The sequence below is a fragment of the Penicillium odoratum genome (assembly GCF_028828045.1).
Source record: "Penicillium odoratum strain IBT 22623 chromosome Unknown utg000003l_segment0_segment0, whole genome shotgun sequence".
NCBI lineage: Eukaryota > Fungi > Ascomycota > Eurotiomycetes > Eurotiales > Aspergillaceae > Penicillium > Penicillium odoratum.
In genome coordinates, this window is record NW_026643145.1 from 2,255,445 (window position 1) to 2,280,372 (window position 24,928).

At 48.6% G+C, this 24,928-nt stretch overlaps 8 protein-coding genes across 8 annotated transcripts; 5 read left to right on the forward strand and 3 right to left on the reverse strand.

Moving 5' to 3' along the window:
• Nucleotides 1–411: 411 nt before the first annotated feature.
• N7520_004097 (GNAT family N-acetyltransferase) lies at nt 412–1,789 on the reverse strand (the record flags this gene model as incomplete). The annotated part of the gene is made up of 2 exons (XM_057138032.1): nt 412–783; nt 842–1,789. The coding sequence occupies 2 exons, from the start codon at nt 1,787–1,789 to the stop codon at nt 412–414; spliced, it is 1,320 nt and encodes a 439-aa protein (XP_056998497.1).
• A 495-nt stretch (nt 1,790–2,284) lies between these two features.
• Nucleotides 2,285–3,155, forward strand: N7520_004098 (enoyl-CoA hydratase/isomerase family protein; the record flags this gene model as incomplete). The annotated part of the gene is made up of 2 exons (XM_057138033.1): nt 2,285–2,513; nt 2,566–3,155. The coding sequence occupies 2 exons, from the start codon at nt 2,285–2,287 to the stop codon at nt 3,153–3,155; spliced, it is 819 nt and encodes a 272-aa protein (XP_056998498.1).
• Nucleotides 3,156–8,730: 5,575 nt separating this feature from the next.
• On the forward strand, nt 8,731–10,479 carry N7520_004099 (MFS transporter; the record flags this gene model as incomplete). Its single annotated transcript, XM_057138034.1, has 4 exons — nt 8,731–8,901; nt 8,959–9,388; nt 9,444–10,321; nt 10,375–10,479. The coding sequence occupies 4 exons, from the start codon at nt 8,731–8,733 to the stop codon at nt 10,477–10,479; spliced, it is 1,584 nt and encodes a 527-aa protein (XP_056998499.1).
• Nucleotides 10,480–11,007: 528 nt separating this feature from the next.
• N7520_004100 (carbon-nitrogen hydrolase family protein) lies at nt 11,008–11,939 on the forward strand (the record flags this gene model as incomplete). The annotated part of the gene is made up of 2 exons (XM_057138035.1): nt 11,008–11,062; nt 11,110–11,939. The coding sequence occupies 2 exons, from the start codon at nt 11,008–11,010 to the stop codon at nt 11,937–11,939; spliced, it is 885 nt and encodes a 294-aa protein (XP_056998500.1).
• Nucleotides 11,940–12,272: 333 nt separating this feature from the next.
• Nucleotides 12,273–13,179, forward strand: N7520_004101 (60S ribosomal protein eL31; the record flags this gene model as incomplete). Its single annotated transcript, XM_057138036.1, has 3 exons — nt 12,273–12,362; nt 12,824–12,898; nt 12,973–13,179. The coding sequence occupies 3 exons, from the start codon at nt 12,273–12,275 to the stop codon at nt 13,177–13,179; spliced, it is 372 nt and encodes a 123-aa protein (XP_056998501.1).
• A 768-nt stretch (nt 13,180–13,947) lies between these two features.
• N7520_004102 (uncharacterized protein) lies at nt 13,948–17,703 on the reverse strand (the record flags this gene model as incomplete). Its single annotated transcript, XM_057138037.1, has 1 exon — nt 13,948–17,703. One exon carries the CDS (start codon nt 17,701–17,703, stop codon nt 13,948–13,950), a length of 3,756 nt encoding a protein of 1,251 aa, XP_056998502.1.
• Nucleotides 17,704–20,425: 2,722 nt separating this feature from the next.
• N7520_004103 (glycoside hydrolase family 55 protein) lies at nt 20,426–23,065 on the forward strand (the record flags this gene model as incomplete). Its single annotated transcript, XM_057138038.1, has 5 exons — nt 20,426–20,744; nt 20,795–21,253; nt 21,301–22,486; nt 22,535–22,627; nt 22,684–23,065. 5 exons carry the CDS (start codon nt 20,426–20,428, stop codon nt 23,063–23,065), a joined length of 2,439 nt encoding a protein of 812 aa, XP_056998503.1.
• A 164-nt stretch (nt 23,066–23,229) lies between these two features.
• N7520_004104 (uncharacterized protein) lies at nt 23,230–24,664 on the reverse strand (the record flags this gene model as incomplete). The annotated part of the gene is made up of 5 exons (XM_057138039.1): nt 23,230–23,284; nt 23,347–23,885; nt 23,940–24,014; nt 24,064–24,352; nt 24,402–24,664. The coding sequence occupies 5 exons, from the start codon at nt 24,662–24,664 to the stop codon at nt 23,230–23,232; spliced, it is 1,221 nt and encodes a 406-aa protein (XP_056998504.1).
• Between the last annotated feature and the right edge of the window lie 264 nt (nt 24,665–24,928).

Sequence of the window (24,928 nt, forward strand, 5' to 3'; positions counted from 1 at the left end):
TACCACTACCATATGTAGTTCAACAGGATGAGATTGACGTTGAAGTGATACGATAGTTATGTAACGGCTGTTACTCAGCGAACACTAATAGTTAGTCAGTTGTTGCATTGTAGACCAACGTGCAACCGCTTAAAAAGATTTGTTTTTTCTGCATCTCTCTGTGTTGTTCACCTTGTACTGTATCGCTTCGAGCTCGTGATGGTGTCTGTCTAGCTGGATAAATGAACAACTGTAATGGGTGAACCTAGCCTGGGGCCTATGATCTACGTCCACTAAAAAACAATGGATCTACAGTACATTTGCGCAATAAAGACACGGAAGATCGTCAATATGACATAAAGAGGGCTTGAATTTAAACACTAAACGAGATATCGAAAATAACTATACATGACAACCCTAACAACACAACACTTATAGCTTAGCATTCCATGCGGCACGATCGGCAGACTCTAGTGGGCGCTCCCGTCCATCCCAGAAGATCGGGCACAACTGGAACCACTTTTCTCTGCTGGCGATAGAGTGCACAGAGCGCTTGTGTCCCAAGTCAACGTACGAGCCAATCGTCAGACCCTGAGCATTCTCATACGACAGAATGATCGAGCCTGTAGCACGAGGCTCGCCCACAACATTTGCCGTCCGTGGGTCATCAAGGAAGCAGTAGTGGATACAGCTGGAGTACCAAGCGTTGACACGCTGGGAACCACGGAAAGAGGCATCGCCGACAAGAGAGTGGCGACCGCGATCATAGTCACCAGCGTTATAGTGAGCACCATAATGATCCTCCTATCACAACGTTAGTATTGAACTGGAATAAACTGTACTCTAGAAAATGCATGCTTACCTTCGCCCAGTACAACTCATAATACGAGAACCGGGTATCGTTGAACCGCCCAAACAAGCACAGAACATGCGGGTCAACGTGCAGCTTGCGCAGGTACTCCCGGTGCTGATTTAATGTTCCTGTCTCGTTCCACCCCTTCGCCACACGCGGGTCATTCTGCCAAGTATTGAAGAGCTTCAAGTGCTCTGCATCCTCCCAATTCACCACTTCCAGCGAGAAATGCTCATCAACCTCGGGGATGTAGCGACTATACGCAATTGAGCCGGGAGCGGGCTTGGGTCGCCGAACAGGGTGGCGAGTGTACACTGGCTCTTCGGGGAACTTGTTTGTGAAGTGGTAGTTCTCAGGCAGAACGGGGTACCGAGCTAATGACTCGCGCGCGGGTCCGTCGATTCCGTCGCCGGCAGCCCAGATTGGGCGTGGACCTGCTGGTGATGCGGCACCTTGCCAGAAGGAGCTTCGTAGGATGAGCAGTTCCTCTGCTTGTTCGGGGGCGATCTCTTTGGAGCCGAAGGGCTTCGGGTGTTCCACTGCCAGGCCGGTCGCGAGTAGCTCACTCCGCAAAATCTCCTTGCCTTTTCCGTTGAGAGTCACGCGGAAATACTCATTTGTGGGGTAGGCTAGGTAGATTGCATGGACGATACCCCAGATTTGGCCTAGGGAGGGAGTGTTATCGGTCCATTGGAAGGTGGTCTCGGGGCTGCGGCGGGCTCGGCCCCAGGCGGTGTTGTTGTTGGAGGGAGGTTGCTCCTCCTTGGGGCGATAGATCAGATCACGCCATGAGAGGGATTCGAGGTGTAGGGGTTCAGATAACAGTTTGCCAGTAGCAGGCTGATCTTGCAAGACCAAGATACGCTTTGTTGGAGTTGCGTCTTCAACGGCGCGCACTTGGTAGGCGGTGAGGAAAGGATGGGGGAGTTTGACCGCGGGATAAGTGTGGCCGGCCATTCTGGGTTATAGGTAGGACCTTAGCCTTATAGAAGCTTTGAAGCTGGATCTGGCTGGAGCTGAAGTATGAAGGTGATATTAGGAATTATCAGATTTAGATCCAATAATAACTCGGGATTGGTTTGAGGGATTCAAGGGAAGAGAGCCGGGACTAAAGCGCAAGCCCTGAAATTAAATAAAAAGCCGAGGTAGATAAATGAGATATTGATTTGTCTGGTACTGGTAAGCGAACCTCTTTAATCTGCTCAGCCTGACTAGTCCAAGACAGGTGTTTCAATGGAATTTTTAAAAAACAAAAAGGAAACTTGCATCCAATACCATCGGTTCTCCACATCAATTGCGGGTTATCATTGGGGTTCCAAGGCTCAACCCGGCGCCACATTTCTTCTCAGTAAGATATTTCAACGGATTATCCGTCTATCTCCGCCAGAGCTCGATTATTCTTATAAAGGCGGGTCACAGGGTGCCCCATCTTTGCATCACGGCTAGATTACCATGTCGCTTCGATCAGGACCCTTGTCTTACCGGCATTTCAATGTCTCTTTCCCGCATGATCGCGTGGTGCAAGTCACCTTAAACAGACCAGAGAAACTTAACTCAATCAACAAAGAGACTAGCGCCGAGATCGCAAAGATCTGGGAGCTATTCGATCAAGATGAAAGTCTATGGGTGGGCATCATTACTGGCAATGGCAGAGCCTTTTGTACTGGAGCCGATCTTGGCGGTAATGTCATTCAATCTACCCTTGACAGGTCTACCTTACTGAATATCTGTAGAATGGAACACAATGGTCAAGACCGGTGTAGTCAATGACATGTCACCACCCGGTCTCGCAGGTCTCCCACGTCGCAACGGCAAGAAGCCGATTATCGCCGCCGTGAACGGCATCTGCATGGGTGGCGGCTTCGAGATGGTAGCGAACTGCGATCTGGTCATCGCGTCCGAATCCGCCGTCTTCGCTCTCCCAGAGGTCAAACGGGGTATCGTCCCCGTCGCAGGCTGTCTTCCTCGACTCACTCGAACCATCGGTCTCCAGCGGACCATGGATCTCGTGTTGACGGGACGTACAGTGCCCGCCCGCACACTTTACGACTATGGACTCGTTACCCAGATTGTGGATGCCGACCGGGATATTGCGCAGGCAGCAGTGCGTCTTGCTGAAGAGATGTGTCAGAACAGTCCGGACGCGCTCATTGTGGGCCGTCTCGGGGTTCGGTTAAGCTGGGAAGCTGGCAGTGCAGAGGACGCCGTTACCGATCTGGCCGAACGATGGTATCCACAACTGTATGCTGGTGCCAACTTTGCGGAGGGAATATTGGCGTTTAATGAGAAAAGACCGCCTAATTGGATTCCGAGCAAGCTTTAGTTTTCATCTTATCGGTCTAATCAATCAGGTGGCTGCGCTAGTAAATAATGTTTCCATGGATATCGCGGGTAACGATCAGATAAACTGTATTTCAAGAATTCAACCGTACTTCGGATTTTGACGCGTGGAACTAGCCATTTTGGGTGAAAAGAAGGTGGAGGATACCTCCATCATGTTATTATTATTTGATTCTGTGAGAAATCGCCTCACGAAAAAGGTTCACAGAAGATTAATCTCCGCCAGTGCTCCACTCAGTATAGTTACCAGTAAAGTTACCAGTACCGGTACCGTTTCAGATACGAGTATGCGGGTGGTAATATAACAAGGTTCGAAATTAAAATTCCAATACCAAATCGGGCTGAAATCAACAAACCTTTACGGACTATTCCGTAAATCCTCCGAGGTGAAGCGGTAAAAGTTCGGCCCACGAAAGGATCAGATAAAAAATGCGGACCATGAGGCTTTAGTGAACCACAGAGTAGAAAACAAAACTCCATACTGCGATTCATTCCAGGCCAATAGTCATAACCCCCTCCACGTGGCCGATACGTAATTTGATTCATCAACGGTACTCCGTAGACTGAGTCGTTGGGCCAAGAAATCCAGAAAAGGAGAATTCTCCAGCCGAGTCTGCATGGCAATAAAGCCTTTGATTGGCTATACCCACCTATACCCCACCCTAGCTTGAGGGTGAAGTTTCCAACCATGGATAAGATCATCTGATTAGATTTTCCTCGGATTGAATTTTCATGACGGGGTCTGTGTGTCAAGCACACCCACATATTCCGTAAAAGCCCGCGTAGAGCGGGTATTGGGGGAAAAAATCAATTGCCATCGGGGTGGGTGTCAATGCCATGACATTGCCAAGCTGCCAAGTGCTTCTTAGCGGTTCTTGGTCACGGCTGACGGATAAAATTCATGTTTCGGTCGTTAGGTAATAAATTGGGCGGAGTTCGACCGGTAATTATCATTATGGAGCCTTGGCTGAGACAGCAAAGATTTTATCAGATCAAAATTAAGGTAGGCACCTTACGTTTTACTATTACTCCGGTCAAGGGTTCCTGGTAGCTGAGACGTAATGTGGAACTGTTGGGTACTATAGTGGTGTCATGGATATTGATTCTGCCGAGATTTGGCATCTCAGTGAAAGAGAAAATCCTGCAATGCCAAGATATTAGATGTTTATGATAGCTCTTGGCAGCTAGTTCCAAGGTTAGTCAAGGTCTTTCATGAATATGGACTTGGAACCTATCTGAGTTCGGGATGTGGTCTTTATAATTAAGTATAATTAAGAGAAGCTAGAATATAGAAACCATTTAGTACCTACCCCTCCACTCCTTGGGTACACCGCAGACTTTTCGGATACTGTTCGTTTCCCCCCTGCTCCCTACACGTCACTTTTCTTCTCTTCTCTTCTCTTCTCTTCTCTTCTCTTCTCTTCTCTTCTCTTCTCTTCTCTTCTCTTCTTTTCTTTCTTTTCTTTTCCGCTATTTATGCATTTGGAGAACACTTTGACCATTTGACTCGTCCGGTACCAAATAAGGTAGAATACTCTAGGATACCGAGGAGGAGACTAAGTAGGAGACAGAGTAGAAGATATAGTAGGAGGTGTGGTCTAATACCTAAGCAGGCGCCGCGCAAGAGGCGCGGCAGAAAGCCTCTAGTGAATAGACTATAATTTCATGCTGTACTCTCAATCAAATATTGAGTTTTCTATAAACGGACACTTCCTTGGGTGCTGAATAATAATAATAAGCTGATATATGGAGAGATTTGGTTTTATAGAGATATAGAGTAGATCAGTGAGCACCTGGGTAAGGATCGACGAAGGGTTTCGAAGATGGACAGAAGATCCACCTCGGCCAATACAATGCCCCATGACGATGATTCCAAAAAAGGGCCGATGGAGCCTGGGGGCCTACAGATGGACCCCGATGACCATGATTGGCCCACAATCGTCCTGCAAGCACTTATGGTTTAGCGAAACGCGATCGGAACTCGTTGAAGACACAGACCTCTGAACAACAAACGGAGGTTACGTCTCATTGACTTTTCGCGTGAAAAAATCGGAGCTGGTCATCGAGGAATGGAAAAAAGAGGACCCAAATGAACCACCTGTACCGACAGCCAAAATGAGCGCTACTCGAGATGCAGCTACAACACAAACCGAAGGTCCACTACAAATTGCCTTCAATGATGTGTTTCCAAAGTCACGGCCTGAGCCGAGAAAATATTTCATCTTCTCACAAATGACATGTTTCGTGAGGTGGCTTTGGCTGTGTGGGCTCAATACGATTACCATGAGGAGAAGGCACGCAAATCTTGCTAAGATAAACATGCACTTTTGTTCAGTGACCAATCAAACATTCGAGCCAAAGGGTGCTCTACCGCTAGAACTAATGCAAATTAGGGCAAGTTTATTTGTACTTGTGTTGATCTTTCTTCAATCTAGCGTAGGCGTGCCCAACACCAAGATAGAGAGAGTCCTGATCGATAATCTCAAAATGAGCAAGATGAAAAAAATAATGATAACGGGGAGAATCGAAGCTAGGATCTTTGATTCTCAGTCAATTTTTGATTAGTCTCGACTTCAATCACTCAAGGCCCTTCAGCGTGTACTAGGCACTGACACTATAAGGCTCCCAATGTCATCGACTGCCACACTCGGCTTTCTTCGTTTTGTTCAAGAACTTTGGCAATTTCTTCACGTACTCGCTAAATTACTCTTGTACACCCTAACCCACAAGCAGGAACATACCCATGGCTGCGAATTCGATGCCTCTCTACAATACCCACCATTCAAATGCTCGTTTTCCGCTACCTATTTATACATCTATGTATACATTCGATATACTAGTATAGTACACCGGAGCTGAAAGGGCAGGTGCTGGAGTAGTTGCTGGAATAACTGCTGGAGTAGATAACTTGAGGTTACTTGGGTAGGCTACATTGGTTTAGTTAGTTGACTCGAAGCCATGGGGGGCTAGATAGGGTGTACAAGAGTAATTTGAGGGGGGAAGGGGGTATGTGGAGCAATTCCCAGAACAGTAAGGAATGATCAAAAACAAGAGAAAAGTATATAGGAATAATCAGCAACAGCTATGATGCTTGGTTATTCCAAAGAATTTGAACTATTCCCCCGTACCGACCGGCAGTCGACCCTACGAACCCGAAGGTGAGGGTCTGATCCTACACAATTAAGGAGCAACCATCCACCGCGGCTGAAGACTAGCTTGTACCAACACATTGCAATATGCCAGTAGAGATCGTAACCTAGATAAGTCGTCCACAACTCTAGAAATTGTGTTCCAGATCAGGCACTGGTGACGCGCTTATCCCGCTTGGCCACGAGAGATATGTTCACCTATTTTCCTCCTTACTGTGTTTATGACCCTATTTTAAACTGCTCTCGTAACACTCATCCATGATTCCATTCACACCCCCAGTCTTCTTGAAAACTTACCCTGTATTGTTTTGGAGGCTATTCCCATCCTACTTACACACTCCTTTATCATAATGTTCCCTTTCTCATTCACTCCCCTTGCCTTTCACTCTATCTTTTTTTTTTCCTGAACATGACTTTTGCTTTCCGGTCTCCACTTATTTATCCTCCACAGCCTCACTTTGTCGGCAGTGATATCTGACTGCACAATCAGGCACCGCTTTCATTACTCAAGTCCCGAATCCCACGCAGTTTCCAATGCCATGATTAATCCAAATTCACCTCTATTCCCAGTAAGTTGCCAGGGTATCAGCCGATCGGGTATTAAGACCTTAAACCCGCTAAGTACTAGAAGCAGATTGCATTTGTATATTTTGAGTTGACAGAGTGGTTCCACTTCTTTGATTCTGACCAATAAGCGCCCTTCGGCCAAAGGCCCACGCCTTTAGGGGTCTCACCTTGATTATATGGCGTTTACCGAGGCCGCTGGAAGACGTTTCTTTATCATATGAAGGAAGTCGCGGGAATAGCAAAGAATAATTTCTCTGAATACGCCAATCAACTCCCAGCGGAGTTGAAGTCGGAAAGGTCTGATGTTCTGTACGGTCACGATAACAAAATTTCCAGGGCAGTGCTTGCAATTGAGTACCTGCCGTTGGAAAAGTCTGTTGTGGATACGATCAAGTTCCTGCAAGGGAATAAGGCTTGAGTGCATTCAAAGCCTTGAAGGAACGATGTTCTAGTCAGCTGTGATATAGATTCACTATATCTTAGACTTGGTTTAATCACTCATTCAAATTGGAGCTATCGAGGAAAGGATTTAGCAGCACTTCACTAGAATTAAAGTAAAAAGCCGGTTCAAATTATCCGATGTTTATATTTAGGCTTGGATTTCGGCATGATCTTGGCAAAGCATTATTTCGGCCGATGAAGCCGGGTTTGTGCAATCCATATGCCTAGAAAATGAGCTGACCCAAACACAGGCGATCGAGAACGTGCTCAAATTGCAATTGATCAAGCTATCAAGGATGAAGCCGTCCCATCCAGTATTTGATGCCGAACAAAACTCCCTAGTAAGTGGCCTTCCGCCGATGAAGCTGATTTTCTTTTGGAGCAGTTCAGCGAATCCTCATTGGCGAGCTACTGACAGGGCTCCTCAAATGCGGACCTTTTAATAATCCTCGGGAAAATACATGTGTACCATGCATTTATTCATGCTCGGAATGACACCTCAGCATGATTAGATGGCACAAAATACAATATCTACATTGGTCTCCCGCACCCCAGAGATAGACGAAAATATGCCAGCCAGTCTCAAACCGACGCAAATACAGCGTAAAGTCGCGCATCATCCCTGGCTGGATTTTTTGCCGTTTCGCAGAATGCGCGATAATCTTATTTCTGCCGGTGATCAGTCCGAGGGTGTTCAAATATGTGTTGATATTATTGGGTCTTGGGATATCTCTATGAGGAGCTATGGGTTGTTGGTTTTGGGGGGTTTCGAATCCTTGGAATTGGGAGATTACGGAGGAAATCTTGAAGAAATGGCCGTGGATGGTGCGTTTGATTGAGTCTACGAATTATTGGTGGCGAAGAGAGGACTGGATATGATTTTTCGGTACCTTTGATGTACCATGGTTGGGATGAATATTCTCTGATCCATGATCCACTTGTAAGTTACTCTATTGAAACCAGTTCTTTCTAGTTCAAAACAGTTATGAAATCAAAAAAACATTTTATCGAGTTTAACCCAGTTCTCGGTCATCTAGTGTATATGAGATGTGGCTTTCCAGAGATCGACCGATTACGGGAAGCCGAGGCTTATCAATGCAGTCGCTGGTTGAGGTTCCATAACTGGTTAGTCACTCTTTAACCCTCCCACGGACCTTCTTCATAGCCAATCAGCTCACCTCGTGCGTGAGTAGCTTCGACAATGCACTGTGCCGCGGGGGGATAGCGCGTGGGGAATAGGGAAACAAGACATGCGATTAAGATTAACCCCTCTCTGCCTCATTTTTTCTTTGCTTTTTCTCTCTTTGCTATTCTTCTTGTAAGAGTCGCTTTATAGTCTTCAATATTTATAATCCAACCAACACTATTTACCTGGATATTTTCATATAAGAACATCGACCAATGGATATCGAAGCGACTGCGAGCACTGCTTCTGCAGGTGCGCTGGATAAAGCGAAGTCTCACAGCAACGCTTCGTTAACGGAGCGATCAATAGCGCATGGCGAAAATGATATCCTGGGAGGAGAGAAGGTGGACCAGGTGTTGGCAGCCAAGATGAACCTGATCAACAATGTGAGTTTCCGCAGCTAAAGACTGGGGAAAGGCTAATGAATTTCCTGGTATGTGTAGGCTATCGATGAGATAGGGTTCACTCCTCATCATTGGAAACTCTTTTGTCTGAATGGTTTTGGCTATGCCGTCGACTCGCTCATCCTCCTAATCCAGTCGATCATATCCATTCAGGCTCAATACGAGTTCCAGCCCAGCTTTTCGACAGGTTTGACAATTGCCGTTTATGTGGGAATGCTGGTGGGCGCTATCTTTTGGGGATTCTCTGCGGACATTATTGGACGTCGCTTTGCATTCAACGTTTCGCTCTTTGTGTCGTCGGTTTTCACAATCGTAGCCGGCGCTGCACCATCTTGGATTGTTCTTGGTCTTTTCATTTGTCTCAGTGCATTTGGTGCTGGAGGAAATCTGGTACTGGACACGACCGTTTTTCTCGAGTACCTTCCCAGCAAGAGTCAATGGCTGTTGACTCTCATGGCGGCGTGGTGGGGTAGGCATTTCTTCTGGAATGATTAGCAGGAGACTGACATTTTCGCATCTGCTAGGTCTCGGCCAACTTATCGCTGGTCTGTTTGCTTGGGCCTTTCTTCCGAACTACTCCTGCTCCGATGCCGCCAGCTGCACTCGCGAAAATAACATGGGCTGGCGTTACGTCTGGTTTACATCGGGCGCCTTTGTATTCGTGCTGTCTATTCTTCGCATCACCATTATTCGGCTAGAGGAGACTCCCAAGTTCCTTCTCGCTGAGGGAAAGGACGAAGATGCCTTGCGCGTTCTCCGTAACATCGCCGATAGATATCAGCGCCCTTGCAGCCTTACTCTCGAGCGCCTCCAAGCGTGTGGAACAACAAGCCACCGCCAAACGACAGCAGCCGGTATGACTCAACGACTGATAGATCCTCGAGAAGTGATTTTCCACCTCAAAGGTCTCTATGCGACACGGAAAATGGCGTTGTCAACCTCTTTGGTCTGGTTCTCATGGTTGTTAATTGGTCTCGCCTACCCTCTGTACAACGTATTCTTACCCACATACCTGTCGTCCCGCGGCGCCCAGTTTGGAGAGTCAAGTCCGTACATCACCTGGCGCAACTATGCAATTAACAACACGTGCAGCATCTTTGGGCCTGTTCTGGCAGGATTCATGTGCCGCTCGCCCTGGTTCTGGGGTCGTCGTGGAACCATGATCATTGGTGCTTTGGTCACCATGATTTTCTTCTTCTGTTACACCCAAGTGCGCACAGAAAGCCAAAATTTAGGCTTCACGTGCACGATCTCCTTCTGTCTGAATGTTTACTATGGTACACTATATGCGTACACCCCTGAGGTTTTCCCCTCGGCTCATCGGGGTACTGGCAATGGTGTTGCCATAGGACTTAATCGGATCATGGGAATTGTCAGTGCCGTCGTGGCTAAATATGCCAATGTGAGTTCTACATCTGGTCTTCCAAGATTCTTAAACTATGCTAATTTTGGTAGACTGAGACAGCAGTTCCGATCTACATCTGTGCTGCGCTTTACATAGTTATGGCTATTGTTGCGGCGGTCTTGCCCTTTGAGCCATATGGCCGACGGAGCAGTTAAATCGGCTACCAACAGCAATCATCATAGCTCAAGTGCCCATTTGAGGTTGCTGATATACGGAATTTCCTCTTGATTATAAAGACATTCTTCGATTTCTTCTCTCAACTAAGTGTTATATCTAGCCAGTTGCAAATGTTTAATATTAATCTTTCAAAATGATAGAGCCGATTCTAGAACATGTACATACACTACATGAAAAAATGTGTGTGACTGAATGAATCGAATTTTCTGTACCTTTCACCACGAAATATGAATCGTAATGTATATAATCTGTACATCTAGGCACCTAGACATGGGCCAATAAAAACACCACCATTTCGTCAGATTCAACTATACATATATAATGAAAATAATTCGTAAACAGATCAATAGACCTCGGCAGCGTATATTAGGATGTATGGAAATTTCTCGTCTAGGTATCTACCTTATCTGGTGATCCCTTGATGTCGTACCTTATCTGTCGCGGTACTCCCCGCAGTTCGGAGGATTCCCCGTCTTCTCCCCTCCAACTCACCCTCCATCAACATAATGGCTACCTTTTTGAAAAAGCCCTTGAAGCTCGCCCTGGTGCAGCTTGCATCTGGTATGTATACTTCTCCAAACTTCATCTCCATGGCTAACCTGTTCAAGGCGCGGACAAGGCCATCAACCTCTCGCATGCCCGGAGCAAGGTCCTCGAGGCTGCACAAGGCGGCGCCCGCTTGATTGTGCTCCCAGAATGCTTCAACTCTCCCTACGGCACACAATTCTTCCCAAAGTACGCCGAGACACTCCAACCCTCTCCTCCGACGAAAGAACAATCACCCACATTCCACGCGCTATCGGCCATCGCCGCTGAGGCGAACGCATACTTGGTCGGTGGCAGTATCCCTGAGCTCGAAGAGTCCACCAAGAAATACTACAACACCTCCCTGGTATTCTCGCCAACAGGCTCATTAATCGGCACCCACCGCAAGACACACCTGTTCGATATCGATATCCCAGGCAAGATCGCGTTCAAGGAGAGCGATGTGCTGTCCCCGGGTAATCAATTGACCGTGATTGATCTCCCGGAATATGGAAAGATTGGTCTGGCTATCTGCTACGATATCCGGTTCCCCGAGGCTGCTATGATCGCTGCCCGCAAGGGCGCCTTCTTGCTTGTGTACCCCGGTGCATTCAATACAACTACCGGCCCACTTCACTGGTCCTTACTTGGCCGGGCGCGCGCAGTGGATAATCAGTCGTATGTGGCGCTCTGCAGTCCTGCCCGGGACCTGAACGCGAGTTACCATGCATATGGGCACAGTTTGATTACTGACCCCAGTGCCAACATCTTGACTGAGGCAGAGGAAAAGGAGACTATTATTTATGCTGACTTGGACAATGAGGCGATCGTGAACATTCGCACAAGCATTCCCATTTACACCCAGCGTCGGTTTGACCTTTACCCTGATGTCAGTGGTGAGGGATCTCAATAAATAGACTTCATATTTAGAGATTGAATACAATTCATGAATACATTTCCTCTGCTTGCTGGCAGACCATTGTGCCTGATTACTAAGGAAAAGACGAGCTAAACCTAAATCGGTCATCGACACCCGAAGTTCATGGCATCAACGAATCCCGCAATATCACATGACCCACAACCAATCATCGTCCTCCCACCGCCTTAAGCGAGCCACACTCATCCGAGATCACAAATTGTGAATTTCCACTCATCGACCACTTCCGCCCACAGTCGACGCCGAACCCAACAGTCAGTCTTTTTCCACCACTACACCTCTCCCACCCCCTCTAACATTCATTCAGAGATGTCCAACGTCCAGCAGACCGGAAAGAAGCAGCGCTCGGCCATTGCCGACGTGGTGTCGCGCGAGTACACCATCAACTTGCACCGCAGAGTATGTTGAACCCGAAACCTTTTACCTCCGACGACGAGCCTGTGAAGGAACTGTGGAGGCACAAATATGGAAATGGACAGAGAACACCTCACTCCTGAAGGAGTCGGGTTTTTGAATTCTTCAATGAATTTTGAGGGTTCTTGTGCGGGCCTTTGTGATGGGATTGGTGATTAGGATGTAAAATTCCTTTTCTCCCACCCCCACTCGAAGCTCATGCTAGCCCCCTCGGAATGCGATCTGTGGGCAACCGCAGTGTTAACACAACCTGTCATCTGCAGATTTGAAATATAATTTTGCAGATGACATCCTCTTCCCTATAGACGGGAAACAGGAACCAGAAAAAAGAAGAATTAGTTTGATGAAGTCCACCTATATGGCCGAAACCAGAACATCACAGAGCTCGTCTCTACACGATGGCATTCGGGCGGAAGACTAATTACAACTTCTTTTCGGGAATATAGTGCCACGGTGTTAGCTTCAAGAAGCGCGCTCCTCGTGCCATCAAGGAGATCCGTGCTTTCGCCGAGCACGCTATGGTGAGTAACGAACCTCTGTCTTCCTGAAGATGTCGTGCGGTCGAAATTTCTAACCGATTCTTTTTTTTACGCAGGGCACCAAGGATGTCCGCCTCGACCCCCAGCTGAACAAGAAGGTCTGGGAGGCCGGTATCAAGGGTGTTCCTTTCCGTCTCCGCGTTCGCATCTCCCGCAAGCGTAACGACGAGGAGGGTGCTGCTGAGCGTCTGTACTCCCACGTCCAGGCTGTCAACGTCAAGGACCCCAAGGGTCTGCAGACCACTACCGTCGATGACGCGTAAATGAGGTCCACCTTGTCGTTATCTTCGCTTCTATGATTCCATGTTACTCTTGGGGTTCGGTCGGGGCTTTTTCAAAATAAAAATACTTTTTTCATACCTTGGCTTTTGTTCTTGTTGTACACCAGTAGACCCAACTCCCGAGGACTATTCCCGAGAATATTATAGCATGCGCTATTCTACAATCCAAACTGCGCTCTGTAACACTTGCACAATCTGGTCATGTCCCAAGAAGCAGCAGATTGTTACGAAGGAAGACTCAAAACTACTGTGGTAATGGCTTCGATTCTGCTTAGAATACAGTCTGCGATCTTCAGGGTAACTTCTAGGTGTTGAACGGGTTTGGCTTTGTTGAATGGGTTTGGCTCTTACCTCAGGACGTTTCTGCACGTCCTTGAATCTGCCCTTATTGTCAGGCAGGTGTTTGGTTGCCTTTCTCTTCTTGTCCGGTTAGGGTTCCGGACTAGAGAAACGCTGCATGGCGTATAAGCCTTGCTCTCCAAATTCAGGAAGCGTCATATTAAATATGGCAAAAACAAAAGGAGGGCCATGAAATCCCGTGGGACTTACTCTGGGAAATGCTTGGCAGTGGATTGGGACTCCTATGGGAAGCCATCCTATCCTAGATGCACAGGTCTAGGTGAAAGTAAGAGAGCAAAATAACTATGCAAAGATGTGGTTAAATTGTGATGTGTCCGTAATAAATTCGGACAAGATAAAGTACAACGAACTATGGATAAAGATTTCATGCCGGAATATCTAGTTGACACACTAGTACTTGATTTCGTTCACTTTGTCATGGAAGGCCTTCACAGACTCCGCCTTGACACGGACAGCCCAATGCTCGAGCGGGCCATCAACCTGAGGGACCATGAATTGAACAGAATTGTTGGTCAGTGAGTAGTCGTAGTCCTTTTTGAGGAGGGTGTTCAGGATGACAGAACCACTGGGATCTGCACGGAGCACGATGCGTGCACGTCCACTCTCATGTACGAGAAGGCTGGCGAATCCAGTACCCTGGGAGACCCAGCCCGTGCCAAGCTTGAAAGCACGGGCACGGCACTTGAAAACGCATTCTTCGCCCTCCGTTTCAGCTGCGTCTTCGGCCAGGTTGAAGATGGCACCAGGTGCTGTCTCATCATCATTGGCCTCTGCATCTACTTTTTCTGGGGCTTGGGTAGAGGTTGTGCTGGAGGCCCCAAATTTGATGGGCTCGGAAGGCTTCCAAGTCTTATCAGCCGGAGAGTTCCCGAATAAGCTGGTGCCCTGGCTGAGGGCACCGAACGGGTTTGGCTTGGGTGATGAGGATGACTCCGACTGAGGCGCCGGGGATTGGATTCGAGAGAAGAGGCTTTGTCCGGCCTCCGCAGTCGGTGCAGGGATGGGCGTATCGAGGCTAGACTTGGTGACCTCTGCGGTCTCAGAGGACTTGGCCCGCTTAGCATCACACAGGGGATCAGTATCCTTTTCTCCAGTGCGACGCTTAGGAGAGGCAGGCTTGTTCTCAGCATCAGAGTCGTCGCTGTCCTTGTCATCCTCGACGGGCTGTGGTGTAGAGATACGACCGAAAATATTTTCTGAGTCAGAAAGTGGGCGGCTAGATGACTCGAAGATCGAGGGAGAAGATGTCGCAGGAGGGGAGGGCTTGTCGGCAGGAGTAGGGGTAGCTGACTTATCAGAATCAGCCGACTTTAAGCCTTGTCCTGGGATCCAGACAGATTTGCCCGCATCGATTTTTGCAACATCAGCCGCAAACTTCGCACGCTTCTCGCGTTGCTTTTCAGCGTCACGACGTTCCCATTCTTCCTCGTCGTCTTCGTCGGAGTCGAACTCCTCAGCCTTACGCTTGGCCTTCTCCTTGGCCTCGGTGCTTTCGGCTGTCTTCTTGAACTGTGCCATGAAGTCGACAGGGCCAGAGGTTCCACTGCCGAACTTAGGTACAGAAGAAGCAGAGCCATTTCCAAATTTAGGAGCAGCAGGAGCCGGGGAGCCATTTCCAAACTTGGGAGCAGCAGGAGCTGGGGAGCCAGTTCCAAACTGGGGAGCAGCGGGAGTCGAGGAACCATCCCCAAACTTGGGAGCAGCAGGAGCTGGGGAGCCATTTCCAAACTTGGGAGCGGCGGGAGTCGAGGAACCATCTCCAAACTTGGGAGCGGCGGGAGTCGAGGAACCATCTCCAAACTTGGGAGCAGCAGGAGCTGGGGAGCCATTTCCAAACTTGGGAGCAGCGGGAGCTGGGGAGCCATTCCCAAACTTGGGAGCGGCGGGAGCTGGGGAGTCATTCCCGAACTGGGGGGCAACGGGTCCTGGCGAAGAGAACGATTTTGCAAACATATTAGCCGTAGCGGAACCGTTTTCACTATTGGGCTGTGCGAGTTGACCATTCTGGGTGGGAGTTTCCTCAGCACCATTGGAAAGCTGATTACGTCTTTTGACTGGATAGCCAAAGGACGCGCGTGCTTTCATGTAATGCAAAATAATATTGTCGAACAATTCTTCTCCCGGCTTTGACTTGGCGATTTGTTCCTGGAAGAATATGTCCAAGGTTCGGATTTTCCAGAGGATAATGGCCTTGTCTTGGAGCTCCTGAGTCATCTCGCCAAACTTAGGGATTGGAATCTGAGCCCCCATGTCATTCGGAGTGGGAGATGTGCGGTCGGCTGGCTTCTCGGCTGGCTTCGTCGCGAAGAGACTGGAAGCTGGAGATGGGGCAGTATTGACTTTCTCCGGCTCCGCAGGCTTGGGAGTAGAAGTAAATGCAAATGGGTTAGACGCGGGGGGCTTCTCTGCGGTCGAGGAAGCGCTTAACCCGGCGAACGGATTGCTGGCCGGTGCGGCCGGCTTTGCGGCGAAGAGACTGGGGGTTGCGGATGGAGTAGATTTGACTTCTGCTTGTGAAGCTGATGGGGTAGCAGCACCAAAGAGAGGTGCTTTTTGAGCTCCATTCACTTTCTCCGGCTCCGCAGGCTTGGGAGTAGAAGTAAATGCGAATGGATTGGACGCGGGGGGCTTCTCTGCGGTCGAGGAAGCGCTTAACCCGGCGAACGGATTGCTGGCCGGTGCGGCCGGCTTTGCGGCGAAGAGACTGGGGGTTGCGGATGGAGTAGATTTGACTTCTGCTTGTGAAGCCGATGGGGTAGCAGCACCAAATAGAGGTGCTTTTTGGGCTCCATTCACTTTCTCCGGCTCGGCAGGCTTGGGAGTAGAAGTAAATGTGAATGGGCTGGACGCCTGGGGCTTCTCTGCAGTCGAGGCAGTCGAGGAGGCGCTTATCCCGGCGAACGGATTGCTGGCCGGTGCGGCCGGCTTTACGGAGAAGAGACTGGGGGTTGCGGATGGGGTAGAATTGACTCCGGCTTGTGAAGCCGATGGGGTAGCAGCACCAAAGAAAGGTGCTTTTTGGTCCACATTTGTTTTCTCCGGCTCCGCAGGCTTGGGAGTAGAAGTGAATGCAAATGGGTTAGACGCGGGGGGCTTCTCTGCGGTCGAGGAAGCGCTTAACCCGGCGAACGGATTGCTGGCCGGTGCGGCCGGCTTTGCGGCGAAGAGACTGGGGGTTGCGGATGGAGCAGGATTGGCTCCTGCTTGTGAAGTCGATGGGGTAGCAGCACCAAATAGAGGTGCTTTTTGGGTTCCATTTACTTTCTCCGGCTCGGCAGGCTTGGGAGTAGAAGTAAATGTGAATGGGTTGGATGCGGAAGCAGTCGATGAAGCGCCTATTCCAGAAAATATGTTGCCCGCCGGTGTAGCTGGCTTGGAAGATAAGCTATCCGAAGCTCCCGAGTCACCAAACAAGCTGCGATTCAGAGAAGAAGGCAAAGGAGGCATTGTGGGTGAAGTATTCCCAGCTAGAGTCTTGGGCTTTGCATCAGGCGAGGTTTGCATCGAGTCTGCAGCAGAGTTCGCGCCGGTGTTATTGGCCGGCTGTCCGAACAGGCCAGCCCCGTTAGGTGTGCTCGGGGTCTGGGCTCCAAACGGACCGGAAGAGAAGGATTGTTGTTGGGGGGTGGACTGGTTGCCTCCAAAGCCGCCGAAAGAGAAAGGTGTGTTTTGTTGTTGAGAGGGGGTAGAGTTCCCAGCAGTAAAAGAAGTGGTAGCAAAGGGGTTAGTCGCAGCAGCAGAACTAGAGCCACCGAAACCAGAAAAACTGAAGCCTGGCTGGCTGCCACTGCCGAAAGAGAACGGAGTGGTGTTGGATTGGTTAGGCTGCGAGGGGGTTGAGCTGGCGCCTGGAAAGCTCTGGCTTTGGGTTTGGCCGAAATTGAAGCCATTTGACTGGACTGGGGGAGCACTGAATCCAGAAGATGGAAATGAAGGGGCGGTGGACAGGGACGAGAAAGCGGTGCCTGCTTGTTGAGAAGCGCCAGCAGGAGTCGCGGCACGAGGACGTTTCCGCACGTCCTTTATCCTACGGTTATTGGTGTTAGTGGGCTCTGCCTTTCTCTTTTTGTTTGGTTCCGGGGTTTGAGGGCTGGTAAATCTTTGCTTCTCGTAGAAGGCTTGGACCCCAAATTTCGGAAGCGTCATCTTGACCATGGTATGAACAAAAAGGTAGGGTGGGGAACAGGTGGAAGGGTGAGAGGAATAGGAAGAGGGGAGGAAGAGGAAGAAGGTCGAGAATTCAAGTGATGTGCAGTTAGGTGACGTGAATGACGCTGGGCGATGTGTGTAAACATCCAGCAGTGTCAACAAGCAACAGTTGTACCACTGGATCGGTGCGTCGCCATATTAAGCATCTTCAATACTTCAACATCGGTTCATCACCTGATATTAACTCGCTCCTTCAAGCCAACCATTCTCACATCCAAATAATAAGACTGGACTAATGAACACAAAATTATAGAAATGTTCAAACTTACTTTCTGCTAGCCAGCTGCGCAGCCGTTGCCCGCTGTGGCTTGTCCTCTGGTGTACCATGCATACCGAAAATGTTCTCGTCTTCTTTGGATCCCTGAGGACCTTGCGCCGTACGTTTGGACATCTGCGGCAATATGTTTTGAGATCTTTTCCCAAGATTCCAATATTAATAGGTACAGTCGCGAGTCGCAAATCGATGCACCCTTTCTAAGATCGACGACGATCTCTCGGTTCAGCTGTGCACATGCACAACACGACCTCACAGGTCTTCCTAGCCTTTTATGAGCTTGACGATTTTCAATGTATGTCTGAGCACCGGTCTGTGTTTGCGCTCGCGCTCGATAGCGGTCCGCACAAATCCGTTACGCGTAGGAATGATCTCGTTGGAAGCGGATCTCGGAGTCAACGGCTTCGCAAGAAAACCCGAATGACAAGTTGAATGGGGGAAAGCGGAGGAGCTCGATGGAGGGATATGTGATCTAAGTTGGATGAGGGATAGACTCGAAGTCCCGGTTGACACGACCTTGTTCGCGACCCGTCGCGCAAGCTGACTCCCACGGTCACCAAAGCCAGATTCAAAGAGGGGGGAATTTGAAGAGGCTCTCTTGGTGATAGAGAAGCTACTCTGGGTGGATTAACGTGGAAAGGGAAGAAGTGACCTTGGGGGAAAAATACATGTACGTGATGTCGTAGAAACATTCAGAGTTCGGTGGCAGAAAAATTCAAGTCACGTGTCCATATCCGCTGACTATGATTCTTGGCAAACAAATCAATTTGTTTACTGCAGAGACTCAGTATACTGGATCTTCGATTGATCAGGATAACCATGGAGTTAAATTAGATGCTGACAGAAGTTAGGAGTACCCACTGGTAGGGCCTTGAAGTATCTGAAAATACAGTCTTCATGCATGTGATTCAAACTGATAACCTCGCTGCCAGTTCCTGTTAACTCTACATATCTTCAAGCCTTGGACACTGTCTACTAGGTAGTTATTTTATTCAAATGTTTAGTTAATGAAGTCATTCAATTCTTTAGCCTTTGAATTACTATCTCCCTCGCACTACATCAATCTATCAGCAGCCCAATGGGCTCCAATATGCCTACCTTGCACTCTCCTGCTGGATATGTAGATGTTGATGCAACATATATATTCATGTTGGCACATGTGCATATCGTAAACATTTTGAAAAACATTTACCTCTCTGGTCTTAGATGCAATTATAAGATCGATATACTTATGTCTCATAATTGGAAACTTGAACATACAAACCCGAAATTTTCAAAGGGGTTGGAGTTTTTCTCTATCTGCCCAGGTGAGTGGTGCTCCCGCGCATCTGCACACCTCCCGGGGTCGATACATACCACAGAGGCCAAAGGTCATTTTGTTTTCAAAAATCACGCCCAGCGACTTGCTTCGAATTTCATCATTTTATTTTCCAAGCTCATATTATTATAGGGATCAAGAAATCTCCGCGGCAAATGGAACATGGATTCGTCAGGCTCAGCCACGGGCGCTTGCAAGCCATTTTCAAACCATGGTGAAAACAAGCGTCATAGCTGAGTAGCCAATTCGGTTTAGAGAACAACTAATACATTCTGATACACTAGAACTGAAAACCTGGACATCTTCACAAATCCTCTAGCGGGTGATCGCTCTCCAATCGGGATGAAGATAATCAGCTTCTTTTTCCCGGAAGGCCCAGCTGACCCCACCCCGGACGGAAAGAAAAAACAAGAAGAATCATTTTCAATCTTCCAGGGTTGACGAGTTAAAAAACAAGTTGAAAGCTTCACCTTCACCCCTGTGACACACAAGCAACCCGGCATGACCCCTGAGTGGCATTATCCCCAACTGTGGCGGCAATAAAATCTGCAGCTAGTCACATTCCTTTCCGCTTTTCGATCAGCTCCGCTGGACTAGTCCAAATGGTCTGGTCTACATTATCAACTCTAATAGGCCACCGAATGTATCGACAGGGGAATGATCCCTAAGTGGGGCAGGATCGGCATGGTTTTCAAATCTTCGGACCCAGATCATGAGGCCCGACCAGCGTGACAGTCTGATTCTTAGACAATGGCAAAGGATTTCAATCTATTGGGGCAGACCGGGTCTAATTTAAGGGTCATTCGCAATCTATTCCCCCGTGTCGAGTTGTATTCCGGGGTAGGATTCCTTGACTGGCTCGCGATGGACTAAGAATGATGTGGAGGTGTTGGGAGGTCCACCCCCTGGCTCTGTGTTGACACGCGCGTAGCGTGCATCACATCGAACCAGTGCTGATGAGATTGTCCCAGGTGGATATAAGACCGAGCGATTCCCCTCTACATGTACGGAGTACACAACCATTGACCCGCCCCGCCTCCACTCCTTAGCGAAGGCTTGGTGTCAAAATGCATTTTACCTCACTGATATCCTGTCTTCCCTTGCTAGCATATGCCCATGCCCATGTTGTAGACACACGGCACGTGGGTAAGCTACACAAGGACTCTACTAATCCTCGATCAATCCATGCACCGTATCATCCAACACATGCTGGCTTCAGCGTGCCAAGCCCCGTCGCGTCTATCGAGATCTCGATAGACGTGTCTCTTGACGCGACAGATGCTTCATACTGGCTGGCTGATATCAAGCACCAGGGTATCGCGGCTTTCAACTCCGATCCCTCAAACTATACTGTCTTCCGCAATGTCAAGGACTATGGTGCCAAAGGTAAAGTCTACAAGTACTCCAAGAGACTGCAATTGCTCACAATTTTAAAGGTGACGGTGTAACGGACGACACTGCAGCCATAAATCTTGCTATTAGTTCCGGGGGTCGTTATGGCCCGTCGAGTGGAGAGACATCCACTACTACGCCCGCTATCGTATACTTCCCATCCGGAACCTACTTGGTCTCGACCTCCATCATCGATTATGACTTCACCCAACTGATCGGCAATGCAAACTCAATTCCGGTGATCAAGGCTACCTCTGGTTTCACAGGTCTGGGCATAATCGACGGGGACCAATACCAAAGCAGTGGAAATCAGGGCTGGACTTCAACGAACGTGTTCTTCAGGCAGATTCGGAATTTGAAATTGGATCTGACTTCCATCGCAGCAGCAACTGCTGCTACAGGTATCCACTGGCCAGTTGGACAGGCCACTAGTATCCAGAATGTTCAGATCGTGATGAGTTCTGCCTCAGGAACCCAGCACCAGGGCATTTTCATTGAAAATGGTAAAATGACTGTTTGGTTATTTTGAACTCAAGCTGATTGTTTCTAGGATCTGGCGGCTTCTTGACTGACATCACCATCACTGGTGGCCTCTATGGCGCAAATATCGGTAACCAGCAATTTACCATGCACAACATGGTCATCTCCAATGCAGTTACTGCGATCTCTCAGATTTGGGACTGGGGCTGGACATACCAGGGTCTGACCATCACAAACTGCACCACTGCAATTTCGATCAACAATGGTGGTGCTGGTGATCAGCTTGTTGGCTCAGTCAACGTCATCGACAGCAGCATCTCTGACTGCTCGACCTTTATCACCACAGCGTGGGAGACCTCAAGTTCGTCCAACGGTAGTCTTATCTTAGAAAACATCGCTCTTGATGACGTTCCCGTCGCCGTGAAGGGACCCAGCGGTACTGTGCTTGCTGGATCATCGGGATCGACCACCATCAGCGCATGGGGCCAAGGCCACAAGTACTCACCTGATGGCCCTACCAACTTCCAGGGCACATTTACCGCGCCGACGCGCCCATCTGCTCTGCTTGCAAGTGGGTCTACCAGATACTATACCAAGACGAAGCCCCAGTACTCGGCATCGCCGACCTCTTCTTTTGTGAGCATCAGAAGTGCAGGTGCTAAGGGTGATGGCACAACCGATGATACCACGGCTATTCAATCGGCCCTGACGTCAGCTGCATCCACCGGGTCAATTGTATTCTTTGACCAAGGAACATACAAGGTCACCAACACACTTTACTTCCCGCCCGGCCTGCGCATTGTTGGAGAGGCCTACCCCGTGATCATGGCGAGCGGAAGCGTCTTCTCCGACATTTCCGCTCCTATTCCGGTGATTCAAGTCGGCAAGAGTGGAGAGTCAGGCTCGATTGAATGGTCCGACATGATTGTGAGCACACAGGGATCCACACCCGGTGCTATTCTGATTGAATGGAACCTGGAAGCCGAGTCAGGCTCTGGAATGTGGGATGTACACGCCCGTATTGGTGGTTTTGATGGTTCTGACCAACAGGTTGCTCAATGCCCTACTTCTGCAGCCGTTTCCGCAGCCTGCGAAGTTGCGTACATGACCATGCACATTACCAGCTCCGCAAGCGGTGTATACATGGAGAATAACTGGCTGTGGACAGCCGACCACGACATTGATGACCCAGCCAACACCCGGGTCTCTCTGTATAGTGGTCGTGGTCTGCTGGTCGAAGGAACCAACATTTGGCTGTGAGTACGACCCCTTCCTCGTGATTGAATTCTGCTTATAAGTTCTAGTTATGGAACCGCGGTTGAGCACCACTCCCTTTACCAATACCAGTTCTCCGGTGCCAGCTCGGTTGTGGCAGGTTTCATTCAGACTGAAACACCGTAAGTAAACATAACTGAATTATGACCGAGCATTCTAATAACGATTTACCTCGTAGATACTATCAGCCGAACCCTGATGCGGCCAACGGCCCATACCCTACCAACGACACTCTCAACGACCCTGACTACAGCACTTGTCTTTCTGGCAACTGCGATGCTCTTGGTCTACGCGTCCTTGACAGCGACAACATTCTTATTTACGGCGCTGGTCTGTACAGCTTCTTCAATGACTACAGCACCGACTGCTCTACATTCCCCACACCAGAGGATTGCCAGAGTGAGATCTTCAGCGTCGAAGGCTCTACTACTGGTCTGACGGTCTACACCCTCAGTACAGTGGGTACGACGAACATGATTGTCCAGGATGGTACCTCCTTGGCGGTTGTGAGTGACAACTTGGATACATATGCCGCTACTATTGCGTATTTCACTCTATAAAACCTTGGGTTCTCTTTCTTCTGTCTTCAAATGGTACATACTTTGCATATGCAACCTTTCTGTTGAATATACCCTGATACTATGTATCATGTTGATGTTGGAATTTCTATTGAATAACAAATTACATTATGGAGAGACCGTCCTCATCCCCAGCTGATCAAGTCTTATGGCTGAAAGTTATGTACTTCAAGTCCCTCCTTTCCCTTGATAGCCCCATTTCTACTTGGTTAGCATATATCTTCCTCGGCTTCCCCCGAGTCCTGCTTATTCTAGCTAGATACCTGGAGCGTAGCGGCCTCATCGGCTTGATATCCTTTGCATCAACTTTCGGTAGCATATTCCTTTCCGTCAACCCTGTCTTTGTGGAGCTGATATAAAGACTCTGATGAGGCCCTGGCGCTGTCGCAGTGAAGAGAGAATACCTCATCCAACGCCCACTTAACCTTTCATTAGGCCCAGCCGGACCTATAGATTTCCCGGGATCGACCAAAGCAACCGCCGGGACCCATGCCGGGATCATCAATTGTCGATTCGAGTGGTCTTTCGGAGCATCGTACATATTGACTTCGACCATGATAGCGAGGATATAACTGACTGTTCCGTCCGCACTCTTCATTGATTCGTACCCCATAAGCTGTGGCCAGGGCCATTGGATTCCATTGGCAGCATTTGGTCCTTGGATTAGGGCTACATCGTCGGCATAAATCCTCAGTGGGCCGCAGCCGGTGTCGTCGATAAAGTCAAATTCAATTTCTGGCTCGGTGTTCGCTGTTTCCTCATCTTCCATTAAGCCTTGTCCCAGTCTAAGGACTAGTGGGACCTGAATACAATATAAGTAAAATGAAGATGTGATGCTTTGAGAGTGAAGACGTACCACATATTGTCCATCGTTATCTGCCGAGAAAATGGCTTTATATGAATTCACAGATGATGGCCCTGGTTCGCCTCGCTAGATATCATTAGCCTTCATGCTGAACAATCCGGCGTGTGTAACTAACCTCAACCCAGAATGCCTTGAAACCTTGATACATGCGATTGACTCTCGAGAACTGATCCCAGTCGAATGCATTCGAGCGGTGGATAATTCTTCCATAGGACCAGTATGTAATCTGACCATCCATTTTCAAATCGCCAGACTCATAAGCTCTGATAATGGCATCCACATTAGGCAGTTCTTCAAAGGCATCACCATTTGCCATAAGCTCATCTCTGAGAGCTTTCAGACTTTCTAGTCGCTGGATGACATCCCAACTTAATCCTTGTCCCTGATATGGAGCAATGATGGCACTGAAATAATTAGCAACAAATTTTGTAGATTTGATGATGGGTATCTCACTCGCGATTAGCTTTCGCCTCTTCTAGGACCTTTAATCTGATCCTGAAAATGTAAGGCATGATGTTGTCTTTAATTCTTTCCTTGCATCTTTGGATCTGAGCCTCCAGATCCTGGGGATCGAGGTCTGGCTCATCAATATTCCATCCTTTTGGTAATTGTGCCCAGTCGTTCATAGATTGTCTGTCTGAATGCGTCCAGCGCTGTTTTCGAGATGGCTTTGCAGAGCCGCGAGACGTCGTTGCCTTACTGACGTATTTATTCATCTTTGAGGGCTCTGGTCGGTCTTTTCTTTGAAGAAATTATCTAGGCCCTAGATATGGAGTGGATGTTCTTTGTCGAGTAATGTATGACTGAAAATAAAGAGACCTGCGCAGTTGCTTAGAACTGGGCAAAATCACGATGGATAGAGAGATGAATAGATTTATCAATAGACAAATTGATCACCGGGTCGTTCGATAAATCACAAAAGAGCCTTGAAAGGGGCCAAATGTTGAGGAATAAATGTACTACAATTTTTGTAGTTTTCT